Source organism: Magallana gigas, chromosome 4 (assembly GCF_963853765.1).
Source record: "Magallana gigas chromosome 4, xbMagGiga1.1, whole genome shotgun sequence".
NCBI classification, from domain to species: Eukaryota; Metazoa; Mollusca; class Bivalvia; order Ostreida; family Ostreidae; genus Magallana; species Magallana gigas.
Genome location: NC_088856.1, coordinates 54,960,480 through 54,983,222, shown reverse-complemented (window position 1 = coordinate 54,983,222; position 22,743 = coordinate 54,960,480). Strand labels below are relative to the sequence as shown.

The 22,743-nt window shown below is 33.5% G+C and overlaps 2 protein-coding genes across 5 annotated transcripts; one reads left to right on the top strand and one right to left on the bottom strand.

Moving 5' to 3' along the window:
* Positions 1-172: 172 nt before the first annotated feature.
* Positions 173-7,483, bottom strand: LOC105328548 (proprotein convertase subtilisin/kexin type 5). 2 transcript variants are annotated; one of them, XM_034452174.2, is made up of 3 exons: positions 7,320-7,483; positions 3,226-6,504; positions 173-668 (listed from the first exon to the last, which is right to left on the bottom strand). In XM_034452174.2, the coding sequence occupies exons 2-3, from the start codon at positions 6,010-6,012 to the stop codon at positions 579-581; spliced, it is 2,877 nt and encodes a 958-aa protein (XP_034308065.2). In that variant the 5' UTR covers positions 6,013-6,504; positions 7,320-7,483; the 3' UTR covers positions 173-578. The 2 variants fall into 2 exon arrangements, with proteins under 2 accessions (XP_034308065.2, XP_065939130.1); XM_066083058.1 differs by having other exon boundaries at positions 3,226-6,471.
* On the top strand, positions 7,473-22,644 carry LOC105328572 (uncharacterized). Of its 3 annotated transcripts, none has more exons than XM_034452238.2 (8): positions 7,473-7,957; positions 8,427-8,468; positions 8,816-8,946; positions 9,556-9,822; positions 10,481-10,573; positions 19,964-19,999; positions 20,111-20,164; positions 20,263-22,644. In XM_034452238.2, exons 1-8 carry the CDS (start codon positions 7,528-7,530, stop codon positions 20,434-20,436), a joined length of 1,227 nt encoding a protein of 408 aa, XP_034308129.2. In that variant the 5' UTR covers positions 7,473-7,527; the 3' UTR covers positions 20,437-22,644. The 3 variants fall into 3 exon arrangements, with proteins under 3 accessions (XP_034308129.2, XP_034308128.2, XP_034308130.2); XM_034452237.2 differs by having other exon boundaries at positions 9,556-9,831; XM_034452239.2 differs by lacking the exon at positions 9,556-9,822.
* The last annotated feature ends 99 nt before the right edge of the window (positions 22,645-22,743 follow it).

The window sequence follows — 22,743 nt, the reverse complement described above, 5'->3', positions numbered from 1 at the left end:
TATTTTTCGTGTGATGCGATGCAATCCATGGACAATCGGAAAAGACCAGTGCCTATAATAATAAGGACAAGTCATACAATTGTAACAAATATATATACATGTGTATGCATTATTTGAAATTTTGAACACACATATTGGAATTGTTTAGTACATTATTTCTTTTATAAAAGTTGAAGTAAAGTTTAGAGCTAATACATGTACACGGATCTCTAAGGGAGCATTCAATGTATTGGTAAATAGTAGATAAAATGAATAAAATCTCCTAATATCATTTTCTTAAAAAACATTCTATCAAAACAAGAAATCCACAATCACAGATAGAACGGCTGCTATTAACGAAGCATATTTATTTACAATACTGGTACATTCTAATTCCTTGATTCTCGAGCCTAAAACAATGGTTTGTGCAAAAAGCATAAAGTGAAAAAATAGGCCTATGTGAATCATTTCGGTATATTATGATACTTTGATGGAATGCATACATGTTCAAATAAATGTTGCAGTACATTCTGTCACTGTTTTGATTCGTGTACTGCATGCCTCTCTCCCCGGCACTAGAAACACACGTATTGCTGACGTTACGAACACGTTTCTTCCATTTGTAGTAAATTTACCTCCTCGGTAGGGTCGCCATTATCCCCAGGCTGGATCCTGTTCTTAATTACGCCCTTTAAAAAACAAGAAGCCAATAAGTAATATTGAATGAATAGCTCTCTCTCTCTCTCTCTCTCTCTCTCTCTCTCTCTCTCTCTCTCTCTCTCTCTCTCTCTCTCTTATGCATATTATATTTTAGGAATAAGGAATCATTCTTTGGGAATATTGAGGTGATAATTTTGATCGGGGAGTGATTTAATTCTGTCAGTAAAGCCTGAAAGGGTTTTATGATAGATTTGATCACGCCCTGACGGAAATTATCATCTCATAAAATTCAAAGAATGTTTCCTTATTTGTTATATTTATATAATTGTCAACAATTGCTCGATTAAAAATTTGAATACAGATAAGAAAACCAAACTAACGCGTGTTAATATATATATATATATATATATATATATATATATATATATATATATATATATATATATATATATATATATATATATATATATATATATATACACACACACACACACACACACACACACACACACACACACACACAAATTGCTCAGACACAGTTATGTGATAGACTCTCTTTAAAATTGTTACAGTAAAAAAAATGTTTTAAATTTGGTAAGTCTTGAATTTGCCCGTTGAAAACTAGTGCTAAAGGGGCGAAAATAAAACGTGGAACGACGAATGCTTCCTTGTATACAGTAATTTTAATATTAAATTTTCAAATCCGCCCTTGTCGAAGCTTGGGCTCAATACCTCACTACTGTGTTAAACATCAAAAATGATATTAGTAGACAGTTATTGATGAATTATTATCATTATAAAAAAAAAGATGTATATTTATAAACTATGTGTATTGCTAGCATTGATCCTATCATATGCATCTAACTCAAACACTGTCAAAGACTGTGAAGTGTGCATGTGTTTTGTGGCTTGCCTTGATTGCCAGGTAGTTAGAAAGAGAAGATACCGCTGGTCACATTTATAACTTTAGAAAATGAGGTCTCATATCGATTGCCATACGCTTGTTCGTACTTAACGTGTGGTAGAAAGACATTCCTTAAATATATGGCCCGCCAAATACACAAAAATGAGCTAAACAAAGTTTCACATTTGATAAATTAGGTTTATCGACTGGTAACTCTAGTAACCTCAAACTATAGTTAACGATTCATAACTATAGTTCTCATCTGTAAAACTAAATTTAACAGTTGTAAACTAGTTTACGAATGAATAATCTAAGTTTATCTGTCTGCAAATAACGTAAACAATATATTTTGTCGATGAATATAGATTCACATCTGTAAACTATATTTTACATTCGTTATCTATAGTTGTTTTCAGTCTTAATTATAGTTTTACACTTCCTGAGACAGAGATGATCGCGTTAACTATGGTTGAGAGATGTGAAATATAGATTAAAGGAGTGCAAATAAGTTTCACAGATGGTTAACTAGGTTTATCGACTGTTAACTATAGTTTTTGGAGGCTAAACTATCGTTAGCAATATTTTATTGTTAATTATAGTTACGAACCGTAAACTATAGTTAACTACTCGTAAACTAAAATTAACGATTCGGTTACTATAGTTTTCATCAGCAAAACCATATTAAACGATTGCAAACTATAGTTAACGAATTATGATCAGAAGTTTATCTTTCTGCAAATAACGCTAACGAAAGACTTTGCTGATAAATATAGATTCACATCTGTAAACTATAATTTGCATTCGTTAACTATGGTTAAGAGTTGTTAATCATAGTTTCACATCCAATCGTGATACTATATTTATCAGATGAATTATGTATTTTGCAATCGCAAATGGTTGTTTTCAGTGTTAATTATAGTTTAACACCACCGAAACAGATGATCCCCTGAACTCTGGTTTACAGATAAGAAATACAGATTATCGTCGTTAACTGTAGTTTTCTGTTTAAAGGGGCATGGTCACGATTTTGGTCAAAAATTATTTTCCCGATTTTAATGTTTACAATGCATCAGTAAGGCATTTTTAATATGCAACCGAAATTTAAGTGTCATTCGTTGAGTTATAAGCGAGTTACAGAGCTTGCAATTCTTTGCTATGTAAACAAAGCTTTTGTTTACATTTTGAAGTGAAGTGAACACTCCAGTTTGAGACCAAAAATGCATGTGGTAAACGTTAAGATCTGTTTATTTATGCTTAAAAGGAATTAGAAGATGGGAAAATCAGCTTGAATAAGAACTTTACCGGTATATTAAACTAATGTAAACAAAAACAGGGCACGAGCCTTGTTTACATGAATTGCGAGCCCTGTATCTTGCATATATCTTCACTACTGACTCTCGAATTTCATTTTGTCATCGGAAATGCATTTCTAAAGCATTGTAAATAATTAAAACAAAAAAATAGAATTTGACCAAAATCGTGACCATGCCCCTTTAACCTAGTTTATCGACTGCGAAACTATGATCAGCTTATTTTTGTGAATTTGGCGTGCCATGTAAAGAAGACGTGTATATGTCTTAACTTTCGTATAGAAAAGTGTAATGAATTGTTCTAAACATTAAGTATGAACATAAAGTGAGTTCTAAAAATGAGTTTTAACTTCTAATAATTAAAAAACTTACCCGTCGAAGTTTGTTGCAATGGTAGAAAACTCTAACCCCAAAGGATATGGCTGTAATCACAAAGAAAGATAAGATACCAATCATGATATAAACTGGTATCAGTGATTTGCAATATTTTTTATCTCCCGAACGAAGTAAGTAAATGTTTGATGGGCATTTTTGAAAACACCATGAGTAGTATATGAAGCTGGAACAGTCTGAGCTTGAAATGCACCTGTTGCTTTCCGTAGCAAGTTCGTAATTCCTGCATTTTTCAATGCATTTTGATTCGTAAATAGAGTCCGTAAACGGAAGAGATGGTGGACAACCATTCTTACAGCGTTTTCCATCAGGATATGTGTTTTCGGGGCATTTATTCATACAGGTATGGTGAGCGTCGTGGACAAACGGACAGAAAATAACACAATTTCTACTAAGTACAAAAGAAGCCTTTTCTGGACATTTAGGAATGCACTTTTCTTTATAAACAAACAGCCTTGGTGGACATTGTTTATAACAATCCAAACCGTACAAATAGCCGTCACAAGATTCAACACATTCTCCTTTGAAATTATACGGCGCTTGCATTGGACACTGATCGTAGCAATTCTGCTGATACTTTAGCTTTCCATGTGGACATGAATCAGAGCATGTAGAAGTCATTGAAATAAATATGGTATTGTTTGGGCATTGTTTGAAACACCTCCATTTGTATCTATATTTAGCTTTGTCTGGACATTGTAGAAGACACTTTCTATTATATCCCATTAACCCACTTGGGCAATGCTCAAAACAGGTTTTCTTTATCAAGAAAAATGGGCAGACATCCACACATTTGTCGTTGTACTTGAATGGTTTAATCAAAGGACAATTCTGTACACATGTTTTATTATATTGATAGGTTCGGTGAGGGCAATGATCGTAGCAATTCATGCCAACACGAAGAGATTGACAGCTCTGCACACAACGTTTATCGTATTTATAGGGATTGTTAGTAGGGCAACCTTGCATGCATCGCTGTCTGTTACTGTAGTACCCATCCGGGCATTTTTCTACGCACGTAAAATTAAATAAAAATTCCGTTTCCTTGCATTGTGATACACAATACAGTTTTACATCATCGTAATTTCTATGTTTTGAAATTAATTGAGCATCCTGAGGACATTTTTCAACACATGAATTGTTGAAAATGAATTGATGAGGATTTTCACAACTATATACACATCTATTTTTATAAAGAAATCTCCCTTTTTCGCAACTTTCAATACACTTATATGGAGACTGGGAACTCCAACCAATACCAATTTTAATAGGTGCTGTCACAGGGCAATCCGCAACGCATGTTTTGTTGAATATTGCTAAGTCATTAGGACAGTAATTAGATATACAACGAAACGCATGATGGAGGTCTGGACATTCGTCAACACAATTTGATCCGTCGTCATATTTTCCGACTTCGTGGCACGCCATACATGTACCATTGAATGGTAGACGCTTGCTGGCTGGACAGCTAGTTACACAGTTGTTTCCAGAAATGAATTTATCTGAAGAACACTTGTCCGTGCAAACAAGATGGTTGTATCCTTCGCGATATTGTTCATCTATAGTACTAGCATTCGAAGGACATGCTTTAACACACGTTTTATTGTATATATATGTTGCATTTTGAGGACATTTGTTGTAGCAACTGTTCTCAAACCGAACAAAGTCGCACTCATTTACACATTTGTGGTTTTGCTCATACATCCCAAGTTCTGTGCACCGTATGCATTCTCCTTCATGTATGGCGGAATGTGAGCTCGGACATTGATCTATGCATGTCTGTTGAAAACGCAACGCAACACAATGGTTCATACACACATTTTTATTGTCTTCTATGATGATGAGCGGATACATTTCAGGGCAATGTTGGAGACAGCTTGAGTTGAAAATCATATTTCTTTTGGCACTAGGACAGTTGACATAACACTCACCATTATCCATGACAAAGTTTGATGGACATTCCTTAGCACAAACTACAAACGCATTTATTGGACTTGTGAAGTTTAAAAACATGCTTATACTGAGTTCGTCTTCTAAGGAGTTTGCAGGAAGATGTACTTTATAAGGGTCTGAATATGGACAATGCTCTTGACAAATCTCTTCATACAAAACTTCACCTAAAGAACAGGCATCAACACATAAGTTACTGATTGAAGCTGAATATTTTGTACATTTTTCTACGCAAATATATGTCAATGAATTGTCCAGTCCTAATTTCTTTTCTACAAATCGAAACAAATCCGGACATCTTGAGAAACATGACTTCCCATGTAAAAACGGTTGACGTTTTGGACAATAACTTACACATGTCGAATTGACTTCAACTGTTTTCTCAGGGCACTCGTTCAAACAAAACACATTATTGTTTTTAGAGAATTTAACACCATCGCACATTTTGACACACGTTTTACTCGATTCTTTGACGTAATAATCATGCGGGCATGTTGAAACACATTGATTATCAACTTGAAAAAATCCACTAGAACAGTTTTTTACACAATTTTGATTTTCCTCCAATGTACTTTCCGGGCAGGTTTTTACACATTTTTGTCGATGCTTAAAATGACCGGAGGGACATTTTGTCATGCATTTCCTTCCGTCGAGAGCAAAACTTTCTGAACAGTTATTTACACATATCTTAATTTGATACAGCTTTGGAAGTGGACATTCTGATACACAAATGCCATCATTGACGTATTCTTTATTCCAGGGACATTTATCAACACATGTTTTGTTAAAAAGATACCGACCGCTTGAACAAGTCATTTGACAGACACCATTGTCTAAAACTTATCCTTCTGGACACTGTTCCACACACTCGCCGTTAACAATGAACGGTTTATCATCAAAACATTCAATGACACAGCTGTTATTATAAATGACGGTGAATGCAGGACATTCAGTAAAACATTGTAAAAAGTAACACTTATATTCTTGCACAGGGCAATCATTGACATTGCAGTAGCCATTGTTTGTATTTTCATCTCTACAGTATTTTTTATTACCTCTCTGCACATTATTACCCGAACAGCCCCATGCACATTTTCTATTGGAACTAATATATGGATATTTTGGCGGACAATCTTTAACACATCTGTGATAACTTTCGTCTTTAGTAATGGTTTTCTTCCAAAATCCAGTTCCAACGATTTGGTCAGAATAAGACGGTACATACTCATAAAGTGTATCCACTGGACAATCCACACAATGGCCATTCATCAATCCCTTCGGAAAAACGCATCGTGTCAAATCCGCAGCCTTTGTAATAGTATAGTTTAGATTTTTAAGTATAAAAAACATAATTGGTATCAACATAAAAAATAATATGATTATTATTGAACCTAGCACAAAAATAACCATGTTGTCAAATCCTACTGCGTTTCGTCTGTCGGTAATTTAAGGCATATTTTAATATTTCCGACATTTTTAGAATAATGGTCCATAAAATATCGTGTAGAGTCATTTGAGTCACTGAATCAAATTCTTAAACGCTGTTAAGATGATCTAAATAAAGATATAATTGGAATAATTTTACCTTTGTTATTACAGCTTATATCTTATATTTTTGTAGACTAATTGTGCAACACAGATTATCATGTGTCATAACTTAGTTGTATAAAAACATCAACCTATGGTTGCTATGTCTGGTTAATTTAATGTATAAGCAAAGATGGCAGAAGTATAACATAGACCATTCCACACTTTACAAAAAATATGTCGCTTGGCCGCCATCTTTGGGTAAAAAACCCATATATTTCTCACTGTAGCCTTTGTAGTTTAGAGGGTTGTAACTTCGTCATTTGACATTAGAAATCCGTTTCCGCTGTGAATTGGGATTGCCCCAAGTTGGGGCAACTCACACATTGAAGGAATAAATTAAATTCTGAGAGATTTCTTCACAGGGCACCCAAATATTTGGTTGCATAAAGAAGGGAAAAGTTGTTTTTTCCCTTTTGACCTTTGGGTTGACCCCGCAAAGGGGAACAACTTTTGCAAAGTGTGGATTGGACTATTAATTCAGAAATTTAGATAATTCAAATTGCCGCATACATATAATCATATGAATATCTTACCATGAAACATCTGAACACTCCAACAAACAAACCCACGACGATCATGTTGTTGGGAAACATTTTAGTTTTTTAATGATTTTTTTACTCGTCAACGAAAGAGAAAATAACATGACCTGGGGAATTTCCAAACATCATGATCTATTCCAAGAAGGTGATATCGAAAGTAAGTGCTATTTATAGTAGCTCATAGTTACAGGAGTAACTGATCATGGACCTGTCACCGATTCCTCTACCATACGGAAAAACTTATCATTTATTTTTGTCGTTTTGTCAAGAAGATGAGGAAATTGCATTTTCTTTGTTACAGGAACTGGAAAACAAATATCAGCTAAAGTGTTTCTATCACTTAAGAGACTTCAAACCTGGAGTTCATGTAACGGAAAACATTTTGGATGGCATCGAGAAGAGCATGAAGATAGTTTATCTCGTGTCTCAGAAATTTAAAGAAAGTCACCTGTGCAAAATGGAAACTTTATACGGAATCATGGCGTCACACAAACAGTGCGAGAACAGCTTGATTCCTGTTTTACTGGAGCCGATTGAAATGCCTCGAGAGTTGCAGACAATTAATTATGTCGATGGAACATTAGATGGGACAGATGAAGCATGTAAAATTTACAAGGCTTGCCTTTTCGGAGGTACGTTATTCCAACCGATGCATTGTCTCTCATATTGTGTTTATGCAAGGAATTGTAACGCGTTAATAGTTAAGAAATTTCATTACTATACCTTGATAAACATGTTGCTTGTATTTAATTGATTTTTGAAAGATATCGTATATGGAATAACAATGCAATTTAACCATACATTGTTAGACAAACCTATAAAAATCTTTCTAGAAATGTTCTCAACTCTTTTCTTTAGTTAATCATGTTGTAGTAAATATACAAATATTTACTCAGTGTAGGTCAATAATTATGCATTTATATTGAAAAGGGATCTATTCGTATTTTGACCTCAGATATGTACACATAGTTTAAATTCTCTATATTGATGTGAATAAAAACTATCAATTATCTCTCAAAGAGCATACTATTGCTGAAATAAGCAACGAAAACAAAATATCTCAAATTAAATGCATGATTTCTGAAGTATAGTTTTTTTCAGCAAACGAAAGCTGCATTCTTCCCAACGTAATCTCATTTCAAGGTAAGTGTTTTCATAGCCTTCACTTATACCCAACAGTGTAAATAAAATTTCATTATGACTTTTTCATTAAAATTAGTTTCTTAAAAATGTCTCCAAAGATCTACGATTGATTTTGAGTGATAAGTGATTTTTTTTGGAAGGGGGGGGGTGATTTTAGATGGGATGCCTTTCTAGGTAGAAATCTGTGTAACAAGACTACATGATTACATTGAAGAAATTTATAATACATTTCTTTTAAGACAATTACATAGAATTACACCAAAAATGGAAAGAAACTAATTTTTATCTAACAATAAGGACAACTTCGGGGGTTTTGGATTAAAACTTTTTCTTTGCTTGTATGTGAGACATGTCAAATGGTATGCCTTTACGAGTTATCCGAAGAATAGAGAAGACTGTTTGGTGCATTCCTGTAACTCAGTTTTCTGAAGATATGACTAAACGCAAAAGAGTGAAGGATGAAGCTCGATCTCGACAAGTAGGTTCAATACATTTGCTTATATGAACAAATATTCTAGTACAAATCATACGAAAACACAAATTTCGAAAAGGCACACGAAATAAAACAACTAATTCCAGCGGTGTGTCATATCAAACTGAGATTCATATTCCGAATATAAGGGTGTTTCGAAAAGACGTAATTAAATTTGAGTATAACAATAACTTAATTCGAACAGTCGTATCATATCGAGTTTGTAAGACATGAATCATCTGATTAAACGATGCACTTTATTATTTTTATCCTTACACTATCCGTTCAATTACATTTGATGTAGTAACATGATAACTACTGTCAGTGGAAAGAACCTGGAATGCTGATATTTGTAGGCGAAAATCATTTAGGTTGGGGGTATGTGTCGTCAAATCGATTCGACCACAGGCGCCAGAAAGTTCAGTTAGTTGAAGAACTAGAGGCCTAGGGGTATCAACCTTCCAGTAAAAAGATTCATTACTGTATCAAATCTAAACGCAAGCTTTCAATTATACAATACACAAAACACTAGTAGATTGATAAAGATACATTGTGCATGATAACCATATAGTTGCTGAAATTGTTTAAATAGTATGTACATATAATGTTTTTTAGATTGATGAACTATGCTGTGAAATAGTAGAGGAGTTGAACTCGAGCAAGTTTACAACAAATTACTATATGTACAATGAAGGTTTCTGGGTTCGTGTGTGGTGTTTTTTCGTGTTGGGGGCACCTGCTCTATCAGTGCTGCCGCTTCTAGTTTTTCTTGTCATCGTCGGAGACATAAAAGAAGAGACACTAGCAGGTGTTTGCTCTACACTTGTAATTGTTCCCATTGTCGCAGTATCTATCCTTGTATGCTGTTGTTCCTACTTAAAGGTACCAGCGGTAGGTCATTTCTCCTTAAAAGATATAAAACAATCTTTGTGTAAGAAAATAAAAAGAGAAAACACAAAAAAATTATCTCTCAATAAAAAAAGGAATACAACTTTGCATACTTTTAAGCTGTTTTCAGTTATATATATATTTTTTTGATGTACAATCTCTGCAGGGGCGAATACAGTAAATACAGTAAATAATGAACACTGCTCATTATCTCCAAACTTGATCTTAAAATATCCCAATCTGAGCATTATCATATTAGGTATAAAAAGTAAAGAAACTACTATTTTGTATATTTTGTATATTTTAATTTGTTAAATCGTTAGATATTAACACAGACATAGGACATTCGATATTTGAGAAATGTTGTATACATCTTTAACGAAACCAAACCTTATCCACCCAATGTCGGGGATAATCCGAGTTATATGTATATTTCAAACTCCCTTCTTTATTCCATAAGCATGACTATACATGTAATACTTTAATGTTAAACTCTCTCCTTTTTTCTTTTTTGGTTCTGAAAATTTTGCTTTTGAATCGACATATAAGGCTCTACACTTCACATACAAAACCACAAAGGTTTTTATCCATTAGATATTTTTATTGTCATATAACTAATAAGTCATAATTATTCTTGTTTTATTTGATCCAGAGAGAAACTCTTCTCAGTAATATAACATGGAAATATCTACGTGAGAACTACAAAACATTGAAGGTTCTTCCCCTTATAAGATCAACTGAAGAGGTATGTATATATGTTTCTTTCCTATCTATTGTTTTGACTGTAATATATCTGATTAGGTTAACATCAATAATACATAAATTTCTTTCTTGTTCTCTTTATTTGTGCCATGCATTGCCGTTTTAAAAAAAATTCCAATACTATGTATTTCCAAAAATCACGCGGCTATGTTAAGGCTGTCCGAAGCCAAATATATATAGAAAAATGATACTATTCTAATTATCGAAAAATTATAACTTTAACCGAGCGAGTTTCTTTAAACTTTTATTACACAAATTAACAGTGACATCCAACACTAAATTTGATGTATTTTTGTTACGTCATATATTTTTCTTAAGCACGTGACGGGTGTATTCTAAAGCGGTAAATAATCTATAAAAATCGCATCGGCGCAAGCGAATAATGACATTAAATAAAAAATATTTTTATGTAAAATCCTTCAATAGGTAATGTATTTTGCAGTTCTTGCTGGGGGTTCATGTAAATATTTCGTTTATTTGCAATATTGCCAAAACATGTCGCACCGCCATCGAAATTAGGCACATTTTTACCTTTTAGGCTCGATTTACACAAAATCGGGTCAATCGGTAGGTTTCCCCCAGCAAGATTCACATTGGTATTTATTTTCTCTCCCGATTTCACGTAAAATATATTAAGATTGTTTTTATCTTTCACTTGCGCCAAACTGTTTTTAGCTCACCTGAACCGAAGGTTCAAGTGAGCTTTTCTGATCACCCGTTGTCCGTCGTCCGTTCGTCCGTCTGTAAACTTTTCACATTTTCGACTTCTTCACAAAAACCACTGGGCCAAATTTAACAAAATTTAGTACAAAGCATCCTTATGGAAAGGGAATTATAAATTGTTAAAATAAAAGGCACGGCCCTTTTCAAAAGGGAGATCATTGCGAAACAGTGAATATAGGGTGTATGTCTTTAAAAATCTTCTTCTTAAGAACCACTGCACCAGAAAGGCCAATTTTTACATAAAAGCTTGTATATATTGTGAAAAATTTTAAATTGTGAAAATCGTGACCCTCGGACCAAAACTGGGGCCCCAGGCGGGGCTCAAAGTTTAACATAGTAATACATAGGAAACATGTTTTTAAAAAATCTTCTTCTCAATAACCACTGCACCAGAAATGCCAAAATCAACACACAAACTTGTATATATAGTGAAGATTCTAAATTGTAAAACTCATGACCCTCAGGCCAAAACTGGGGCCCCAGGCGGGGTTCAAAGTTTAACATAGAAATACATAGAAAAATGTTTACATGACTTTTGTTCCATATATTCAACTAAATTGTGCACTAAAATACCCAACTGTGTCTCCCTGATTATTGACAACTCATTGCATAAGAATATAAGGTTGTTTAATCAAGAAATGACGGATGAATACGATAAGGTGTAAAAATTCACTAAATGTTATTTTAGTTTATCGCTTACATTTTATTTGGATACCGTGCTCGATAAAAATAAAAATTAATATGTAAATTTATTTGTTATCGGGCACGGTCTCCAAAATAAATGTAAGCGATAAATTTATCTTGTGATTTTGTTGCATATTGCAGCTAGTTTGTTTGAGCATTATAGATACAGCAGATCAACGCATGGTGTGGACGTATTTGTAAACAACCACCCCAAAGATAATCTTGTTTTACACGGGAATTGAATATATAAAAGTATGTTTTATTATAATTAGGGAAACACTGTTAATGTTTTTCCCTCGTATACAAATGATCAACCCGTAAAATGTGTTCAAAGAGTGTTAAAGCAGAAAGAAGATAATTTATTTTTGAACTTTGAAATTTTTTCGATTTTTTTTTCTAACCATGATGAGTTATGATTCATTGTATTACAAATGTATCACTACGTATTTTATAAGGAAATATACTGAGTATACAATCACATGGTGATGTTAAAATTGCAAATAAAAATATAGTTGCATATTGTGATATTTTTGGACTTATTGTACGTACGACCTAACTCAGGCAGCGTGCAGGGATCTCTATCTCACGCGCTCCCTGGTCGAGGACGGATGTGTCCCGGTGCATGCGAGGGCTATTGTGAACTCTTGTTGATGAACCCATGTTTTATGTGTATTTGTGTCTGCTTGGCAATAAATACTATAATATGTACGAATTTAGTTACACAAAATATTTGATATACGACTATTGGTACATAAATTTAAATTAATGATACCTATATTAAAGAAAATGTCAGCTCGAGGCCTTTTGGGCGTTCCGGCCTTTGATATGTATAGTGAAGATTCTAAATTGTAGAAATCGTGACCCTCGGACCAAAACTGGAGCCCCAGGCGGGGTTCAAGGTTTAACAAAGAACTGCAAAGGAAAATGGTTAAAAAATTTCTTCTCAAGAACTACTGCACCAAAAATGCCAATATTTACACAAAAGATTGTATATATAGTGAAGATTCTAAATTGTAAAAATCGTGACCCCCGGACAAACAGTTGGGCCCCAGGAGGGGTTTAAGTTTTAACATATATATAGGAAAATGTTTTAAAATATTCTTCTCAAGAACTATAATGCAACCGTTTCGGATAATACTATGCATACCTGTACATCCTATAATAATGTAGATTCAATTTGTAAAAAATGTGACTCCCGGACAAATAATGGGGCACCAAGAGGGGTTCAAAATATAAACATTTTTAAAAAATATAAAGGAAACGCTTAAAAATTTTCTTCTCAAGAACTTCAATGTTATAGTTTGTGGAATTATTATGCATGCATCCCTGGCTTATGTAGATTCTTAATTGGTAAAATAGTGATACTGGGGCCCCAAGAGGGGCTCAAAGTTTATTATAGAAATATAAAGGTAACATGCTAAATAGTCTTCTTCTCGAGAACTACAATGCTTCAATTTGTGAGATTACTATCATGCATACAACTTTGGATAATGTAGGTTCGATAGTTTTAAAATAGTGACCCCTCGACTAATACTTGGGACCCAAGATGGGTTAAAAGTTAAAGGTAGAAGTGTATATGGATTTTTTTTAAAAATCTTCTTCTCGAGAACTACAATTCTTCAATTTGTCAGATAACTACGTAAGCATCCTCAAATAGTGTAGATTCGAAATTATAAAAGCCGTGACCCTCGATCTAATACTGGGGACCAAAGAGGTGTTCAAAGTTAAGCATAGAAATATAGAGGGAAAATGTTTAAAAATCTTTTTCTAGGGAACTATAATGCTTCAGCTTGTGAGATTACTATGCAAGCATCCTTAAATATTTATGTAGATTCCAAATAAATAAAGCTTTGGCACTGGACTAATACTGAGACCCCAAGCTGGGGTTCAAAGTTTAACATAGAAAGATATATTGAAAATTTTAGCTGCAATATTTTAATTTTTTTTTCTCGAGAACTATAATGCTACAGTTTGTGAGATTACTATGCAAGGATCCTCAAATTGTGTAAACTCTAATGTAGTGGAACCAAGAGTTATCTTTCTTGATGTTCTGTACAGTCTGAGAGGTATACCTCTTAAAGTGGAACTCTTCTACGTTCAGTTTTTCAGGCTGTGTACGTGCGGTCCCGCCGCAGTGCTACACATTTTTAAGGTCTTCCGTTTCCAACGGAAGACCTTGTACTGATTCTGTTGGAAATTCTTCATTATTATTTTTAGGGTCTTCCGTTTCCAACGGAAGACCCTCTTGTTATTCTACGGTTTCTTTTTATTATTATTCTATATTTTTCCTCTGACATTTTTCGAGAGCTATAACTCAAAAACTATTTGGTCGATTTTCACCAAATTTACAGGACTGATAGAACATAGAACGTGCTTGCGATTATAAAATTTTAACCTGATGACGTCACTTCCGGTTTGAGATTTTGAAGATTTTGTGAATTTGTAAGGACCATTTTGTCCACGTAACTCCTCCGAAACTAAAGGGTATAGAAACGTGAAACTTTCAAGGATATGTAGATGGATGTCTGTATATGATCCTCTGTATTTAACATTGTGAAAAATGCGCACGGCGCCAAAGCTCGCCCGAGGTCAAAAATTGGCACCAAAATTTTTGGCAAAATTTTAACACGTTTTGCGAAATATCTTTTAACCTGTAGATAATTTGTTAAAATATGTAATGCAAAAGTTGTTAAGATTTACACGAGCTTTTGTTTTGTTTAATTAAAAAGGGGCTGGCCCCTTTAATTAGGGGCCAGGAGGGCTCTAAAGTCTTTTAATGATAACTCTTTATTGAGCAATAATTTGTCATTAATTATAGAAGCAAAAATGTTCATTGTACAGCAGTTTATCTACACAATACCTTATTTTAAAAATTTGTTACGTAATTAGGGGTTTCAAGGGGCCAGAAGACCAAAACTTTGATCTTATATATCTTGAAAAAGGAAGAATATTTTGAAAAGCAGTGTTGAACAAAAGTTGCTTAAAATAATGTTCTTTAGAACATTGTACCTTACAATTTATGGTTTATGGCCCCAGTAAGGAGTTTAAGGGTCGGCCCCTAAAACACTGTTGTTCAGATATCTCCAAATCGGTCAACAATTTCTGAAAACTTATTAAACAAAATATGTTTATATTTATAAGATCTTTTATTCAATATTAAGAAAAAGGGAATGGCCCCTCAAATTAGGGGCCAAGAGCGCTCTAAAGTCTTTATTTTATAACTCTTTACTGAAAAATAATGTGTTATTAATTATAGAAGCAAAAATGTTCATTGTACAGCTGTTCATCTATTCAGGACTATACTAAAGTCGTATGTTACATAATTAGGGGTTTCAAGGGGCCAGAAGTCAAAAACTTTGATCAGTATTATCTTGAAAAGGAGATATGTGTTTTGTAAAGGTTATTAAGCTGAATCTAACACGGAAAGCCGTTTTAAAATCGGACGATATCGGGGTTTAAAAGTTGATTTTTCAGGAAATTTTGATTCCGCGTCCTTGGTTTAGAAAATAGCTTAATGTTCAAAATAAAATTAACTCGTACCAAAAATAATTGTTAAGTCGTACTTGAACACATCGGATTTTTTTGTTAAGTCGTTCTTGAAATCAGAAAGGTTTTTGTGAATTCGAACTTAAAATCATTCGAATTTTGTTAAGTCGTACCAGGAATGATTCGATTATTTTCATCTTTTTATTTTAGTCACTCTTGTTATTGGTTTAAGAGCTCTGCTTCTTACAGGAACTTCCAGCTTTACATCCGACATTAACGGGAGACCCACTCGTTGCTTTGCAACGAGCTTTGCTCTAGTTCTTCTTTTTCTTCTAGACGTTTCTTTTAACTGTAATATCTCGCTTGTTTGTCATTAGATTTTATTCAAATTTTCAGGGTTTATTGGAAATGACAATAGCTTACTATAGAACAAAAGATTGTGTAATCGTTACTTCCGGTTTTGAGTTATTCCCCTTTGAATATTTTTTTAGTGGGTCTCGTGTACCTGCAAAGGCTCCGAGTTGATCCGTAGCAAGTAGTTTTAATTTACTTTAATGTAGACATCTTGAACGTTGTCCTCCTAGTTTTACATGTTTGATTAACCCACGTTTACTTCTTAAAAAATAAGATCAAAATTTATGTTTCAAAAAATGTTAAATTTTGCTTATATCTTTGCTCAATAACTTTTTAGTTGTAATTTTTTTCTAGTCACATATAGAACAAAGGTTGTGCAGAATATTAAGAGCTTTCCTTTGATACCATAAAAATGGGGCTAGCCCCTAAAATGAGGGGTCTAGATCCCTTAAAAGTCTTTGCCTCATAACTCTAAAACGGTAAATTTTTCGATATGGGCGTCGCTGCAAAAATGTTGTTTGTGACTTTATTGATCTCATAAAACTGTTTTTGTGTTCGGGTATTGCATAATATGAGGGTAAAAAGTAATACGTGTTGACCAGTACCCGCGGCTGGGCTACCTAGCTAGCGGTCAGCGGTTATTTAATACACGAGAGTTGCATCTCTCAAATATGAGTTTATTTAGCCGCAAACTCAAGAATTGTTTTAGTTAAATTACACATAAAAGCTTATGGACTAAACGATTAGGTGTCATTTCAGAAATCGTTCAGTTAATTAATAAAAGCTTTGTCATTCTCAATCTAAAGCAATATCAGACATAGATCAATTGTGGGTTTCAAGTTTAAAATAAAGAACTTCTATTTGTTAGAATATGGTCATTATACTGCAAACTTTTCAAATCTTCCTGGGTTCTGAGCTGTGCGTGTCTGTGCGTTGTACCTTTACGTAATCTATCCTTCGTCCACGGCCGAGGAGATCAGCCACGGCTGCACTACCTAGCGGTAAGCGGTTATCTAATACACAAGTTTCGCACACCGCAACGCACACTTAGATGAATATGAACGTGTTTGAGTTTATATAGCCGTAAATACAAGAACTGTTTTAAATTTATGTTATAAAAGTTTGTCCATCTTGTATTTATTTAATTAAAAATTTGAGTGTAAGTGAATATTAATGACCGATATTACTCCAAATCGGAAACATCGTCAGACATAAATTAATGGTTGGTTTGTATATCTAAAAAAAATTTAACCCCCCCCCCCCACACACAACTATTAAATGATGATCATCCCTCGCACATGGCCGAGGAGATCCAGCGCGAGTGCACAAGTGATCCGCGGTCGGCTCGTGTTCTTCTATATGTACCTTATCACGCGTTCATGTTTCATATTTTGCACGGACAGAACTATATTTTATTGTGTTTTCAACTATTATATAGGTTTAAGATGAAAAGATAAATTTATTTTACTTGTACAGTTGATTAATCATTGATTTAATTATACGATAGCGTACAAGGTAGTTTAAAAATCAAATCAAATTATAATCAAAGTTACATGTTTGCGGTAGGTGCTAGCACGATAAAATAATGTCCTGAATTGTCCCGAATTGAGGCATTTGATGATTATTTTAAAGAATATTCACATGAGTTTTAAACAACTTAAGATTAGGTTCTATCGGTCACATATTAATCACTCTGTAGTCTTTTCTACATGGTTGCTCGTTTCAGTGTGGAAGCGAACTCATTGCTGCGTCCCCCCTCATCCCGCCCCGCTGACAAGTGCTCGCGCTGGATTTTTTTTAAATTGGCGAAAAGATCCCCGAAACTGTCGAAAATCATTTTTGGTCACTTTTTCTTATGTGTAACATTTTCTCCTCAACGTGTTTCATTTTCCCACACGTTTGTTAATTTGGTCAGTCTGTGTTAATTCAATCGCCACGTGCGACCGAAGATCTTGTGTCGCTTCTCAGAACATATGTAATTGAGTAACAGTTGGAAGGGTGCTTTTATAAACAATAAGTCTATTATTCGAAGTCAATCATCTTCACATTGAAGATGTGAAATCGTAACCTGAGAATGTGGCTAATAAATTAACCTGTTAAACACGCTAAACTTCTATAGTTATGAACATAATAATTCATAATGTATTATAATCAAAAGTTTGAAGTCGAAGGACATTTTGTTCTTGGGAAATACGACTACATTATGCAATGCAGTCAATCGCAATAGAAATCATCAAAGTACTGCAAGTGTCGACAGATTTTTTATTTCTTTTAAAGACCATGATAATTCACTTGACTTGCAGACTATAATATAGCGACATATCTGCCTCCCAGATATATATGCGCTTCTCAGAGTTACACTTAAGTGAGATAGATGTGCGTTATTGGTGATTTTATTTATTGCTAATTGTATGAAAATTGATTTAAAAAAAAAAACTTTTAATTGAAGTTGTGTATTATGAGGTTGTAATGCAACTTAATTTACTTACAAGGTTAGCTACAGCCAGTGGAATACTAATTTTAGCTGAACAATGAATACCCAATATATTAAAATACAAGATAAATAGTTTCCAGCACTATAATACTATGCATGTGTATATGAAGGTTGCACCCTAATTTGTATGTCTGTAGGTGGGGAGGTAAAGGTGTATCGATGTACATACAATGTATGACTGCACATACAGATTCCGGACCGTGGGTACAGACGATACCCATGATAGTCCTTTAATACATCAATGCGCAGTTTGATCTAGAAACTGACCAGTTTCATAACTTCTTCGAATTTCTCTAACACGGACTGTCTAATTCCTTCCCAGAATTCCAATTTACGCAAGCGCAATTGAAGTTTTTTTTTCAATTTATTTAGTCAACCCACGGACATAAAAATAACGATTTTGCATATTATTACATTGTCGAGAGAAGTTATATTCATTTCTGTTAATAAGGTTATTTAATTACATAGCGGCGTCTCTATGAAACAGCACCATCTGGTGTAAAATTTAGATGCTCGCTTTTGCATAAATTCTCCCGCTGATCTTTTTCTTTAGCTGATTATATATTATTTTGAATGTCCAAGTCTACTCGTATCATTGAATAATATCGGACGACACACATTTCCCTGTATAAAAGTTCAGGGAAGCCATCAATCTTTACTAATTACTAAATTTTGTCAGCACGTAATAATTCAACAACTTGCACATAGTCTTCAAAAACTTAGAAATATTTGAATAAAGAAGTTATCCAATAGAAAAGGTTACGTGTTTTGTAGGCGGGTTCGGTTAAAAAAAAATACAATTCCTGATATGAATCATGAGTACATACTGTTTATAACAATTCTTGCTACCCTTTGAAAATTTAACTCGCCATTAAACATCTCATTTTTTTAAAGAACTTTTGAAACGATTACACAAACTGTGTTCGACAAATAGTTTTCCGAAAACATTATCTTCCTTTCTTTTTCAAAACACGTCTTATATACAGGCTTTCAATCACAACACATTTTCATAACAAAAGCAGAACTGAAAGTTTAGTCATTATAATCGTTTGACACCATATCACACATATTTTCAACCCGCAGCAACAACGGAAGACCTACTCGTGGCTTTGCCACGAGCTCTGCTCTAGTTATTCCTATGTTACTATTTATGTTGTTAAAGCCAACCATAAACCTCGGACCAATACTGGGGCCCCAGAAAGGGGTTCAATGTTTAAAATAGAAAAAGCATATGCTACGACATAGAATGTTACAAGGAACTGCTGTTCAGGTAAGCGATGTGGCCCATGGGCCTCTTGTTTATATGCATATACATATCACCATTCATTAGATTACACGTAGCAGGGGGATTTAGTATCACTAGTATTTACAACATTGTGTATGTAAAGTAATGAAGCGGTTTTGTTATGCACAATGAATATCACTTATTACGTTACGATACATTCCCTAAGAACGATCGAAAGGAATGCAGATCGTGACGTCAAAGTTAACTATGACGTCATATCTTATGAAGTACAGACAAGTGACTTTTTACATATCACTGTAAAATTTAAAATCGGGCAGCCTTAACATAGCTGCGCACATTTGAATGAAAAATAGAATAATGACGTGAAGTACCTCTTTCAAATTTAGGTTGTCATCCTTAACTATGACACAGATCCATGTAAGGTAATTAATACTATGAAATAAATTTGAATTTCAACTATTTGTAAAACAATTTTTTTTAATTTGATCTTAGACACTTTAATGATTATTAAAATGTTTGGATTTTTTTAACAGAAATTTTGTATTTTTGCACTAAAACGGATAATTGAGGATGAAGACCAATTACAGGTAAGGTTTACCCTTTACTTCTGATTCAATAAAAGAAAAATGATTTTAATTTTCAACACATTGATATGCTCCACGTATATGCAAATATGTCTTTGCAGATAAAAGCTGATTCCATTATTCTGGGCTTCATTTACAGAAAGCAAACTTTATTGGCTAACTGGTTTGGTTTACAGGACTTCAAGTATGATCGTCATAACACTTATTTTCAGAAAAAATGTATTTGTCAGTACCTTGAGCCAAGTCTTCTTTCAGACTTGTTTTCCGATAATTAATGCTTATTACAAAGAAAACTGAAACACATTGTGTCTTTTTGTGTCTTTTAAATGTCCAAACACTCTACATGTCTTACGATAAATGAAACCTATCTCCAAGACTAAAACTTTTGTAAACTAATGTGGGTGCAACTGGACGAAGCTAAACGATGAATTTCAAAGGTATTCATTTATCTTTCGTATTTGCTAAAACATATGACCTACTATAGTTTTCATCGATACTGAACCGTCATTGAAGCTCTTCTAAAATTTGTTGGAATCGTTTTTTTTTTATGTTGAATAAGCTTTTAGCTGCTTGCTTTCTTTCTGTTTACTTCTTCACACATGCAGTCCGGCATTTAGGGACCCATTATTCTTCTAAGAGTAGAGCAACAGGAAGAAATCATTAAGAAGCTTAAAATGCTCAATTATCAAATTAGTAAACGTTTTACAAACAAATTACGACTGTGTTAACAATATATTGTTAACAATATATCGCAATATGAGTTTTATATGTCTAATCAACTTTGACTGGGGCGCCTTTTTAGGCGAAAATAATTTGTAAATCAAAATTACTTTATATTATATATTTCTGCGCCTACATCATATAGTTATAGTATAAATGGACTAATAATTTCTTTTCTTGTATTCCATAAAGTGTTATATACTATAATATGAGTTTTCTTTGATCTTTGTTTAAGAATACTGTATTATACATGTAAAGCTTAATCATTACAGACATTTTTAACTGTTACGTTACTATGTTAAACTAAGATCAGTCAGTTGCCTAAATTATAAAATGAATTAAGGGCATTGTAATATGCCATCAGTTATTTCAATTTGAGAATTTTAATGCCATTTGGAATTTACAATACCTATCAATACGTAAACTGGCATCAATAATAATCACATTTTTGTTACCTTGATCGTAGTATATAGTGTCACAGGGACATTTCTGATAACACAATATGTCGTCATATAAAACAAATACAGTCTAGTCTGTATATGCAATTGCTTTTTTGTATAAAGTTAAGATCATTGCAATTTCTCAAGCATTTGACCTGTGTCAATGCATTTTCTTAAAGAAAAAAATTGCGAACAATCAGTTTTAAAAAGTTTTCCGTGTAAGTAACTATATTCCTGACATTCTTTCATGCAAGTGAAATTGTCAACGTGATAATACAAAAAGTTTTTAATATCTATAGAGGAAAAGCCTCTATTTGAAATGCATTTTTCTGTATACGCAAATATTCTATTTACTAAAAAGATCCATGTGAACACAAATCCTGACAATTTATACCTCGATGTAATCTATGAAAGAATTTTAACACATATGTTATCATGGTTAAGATACGGAAAATTAGTGGGATATTGTTTAGGACCTGTTTTTTAGTCCATAAAACCCATCCGGATACTTTCCGTACAGAGTGAAGTTTATTGAAAATCTTACTCCTTACATTGCTATAAGCACTTTAAATTATTGTTATGATAATCATTTCTATAAGAGATGAAAGGATTGTCTATGTGACATATTTTGTTGTTTGTAAGAATTTTATTCTTTCACACAACACCACACAGTTGTTAATGTAAAAATACGTGTTCTTCTGACAGCCTTTTACCCATTTAAAGTGACCATAGCTTATATTGTGATCAAAGATATAGCAGTGTAGACGGGATCTAAAAGGGCATGCGAGAATATATTTTTAAAATAACCCATCCTAGATTTGCACATGCTCTTGCGCAGTTGACCTTTTAAATATATATTATACGCTAGATTTGGTTACTCTGCATTTTTTATCGTTTAGCAACTTGTTGAAAGAGGAGATTTTGTGTCGGTTATTAAAAATTGTGTAGCTAAAGAGACATGCTCAGTATATGGCGATACATTGCCCATATATGATTTGTTCGTGTACCTATTGATACATGTGACAACCCTGCCAATAACATCGCCATTAATATTTTACCAAAGATGTATTGGTCACCTTTTTTTGAGATAAATCAGTTTAAGGACATACCCTTACATTCAGTCTTGAAAACAAATCTTATTCTTATAATAAAACATTTGAAGAATTCTTTTCTTGGTAGGCTCAGTTTAATTGATATCTACATAATCCTTTTCTTTGTCAAGTTTACGGTAAATATTTTTTTCTAGTGCATTCTCCCCTTTATTACATCTGATTTATAACACTTTTCGAAGCCTTTATACAGTCTTTTCTTCGTATATTTAATTTCTTGTTAAAAAAATTGGATCAATTGTTAAATTGTCAAATATTATATCTTCAAGGGTAGTTTTTGACTACAAAGTAATGGCTGCATGCATTGACAACA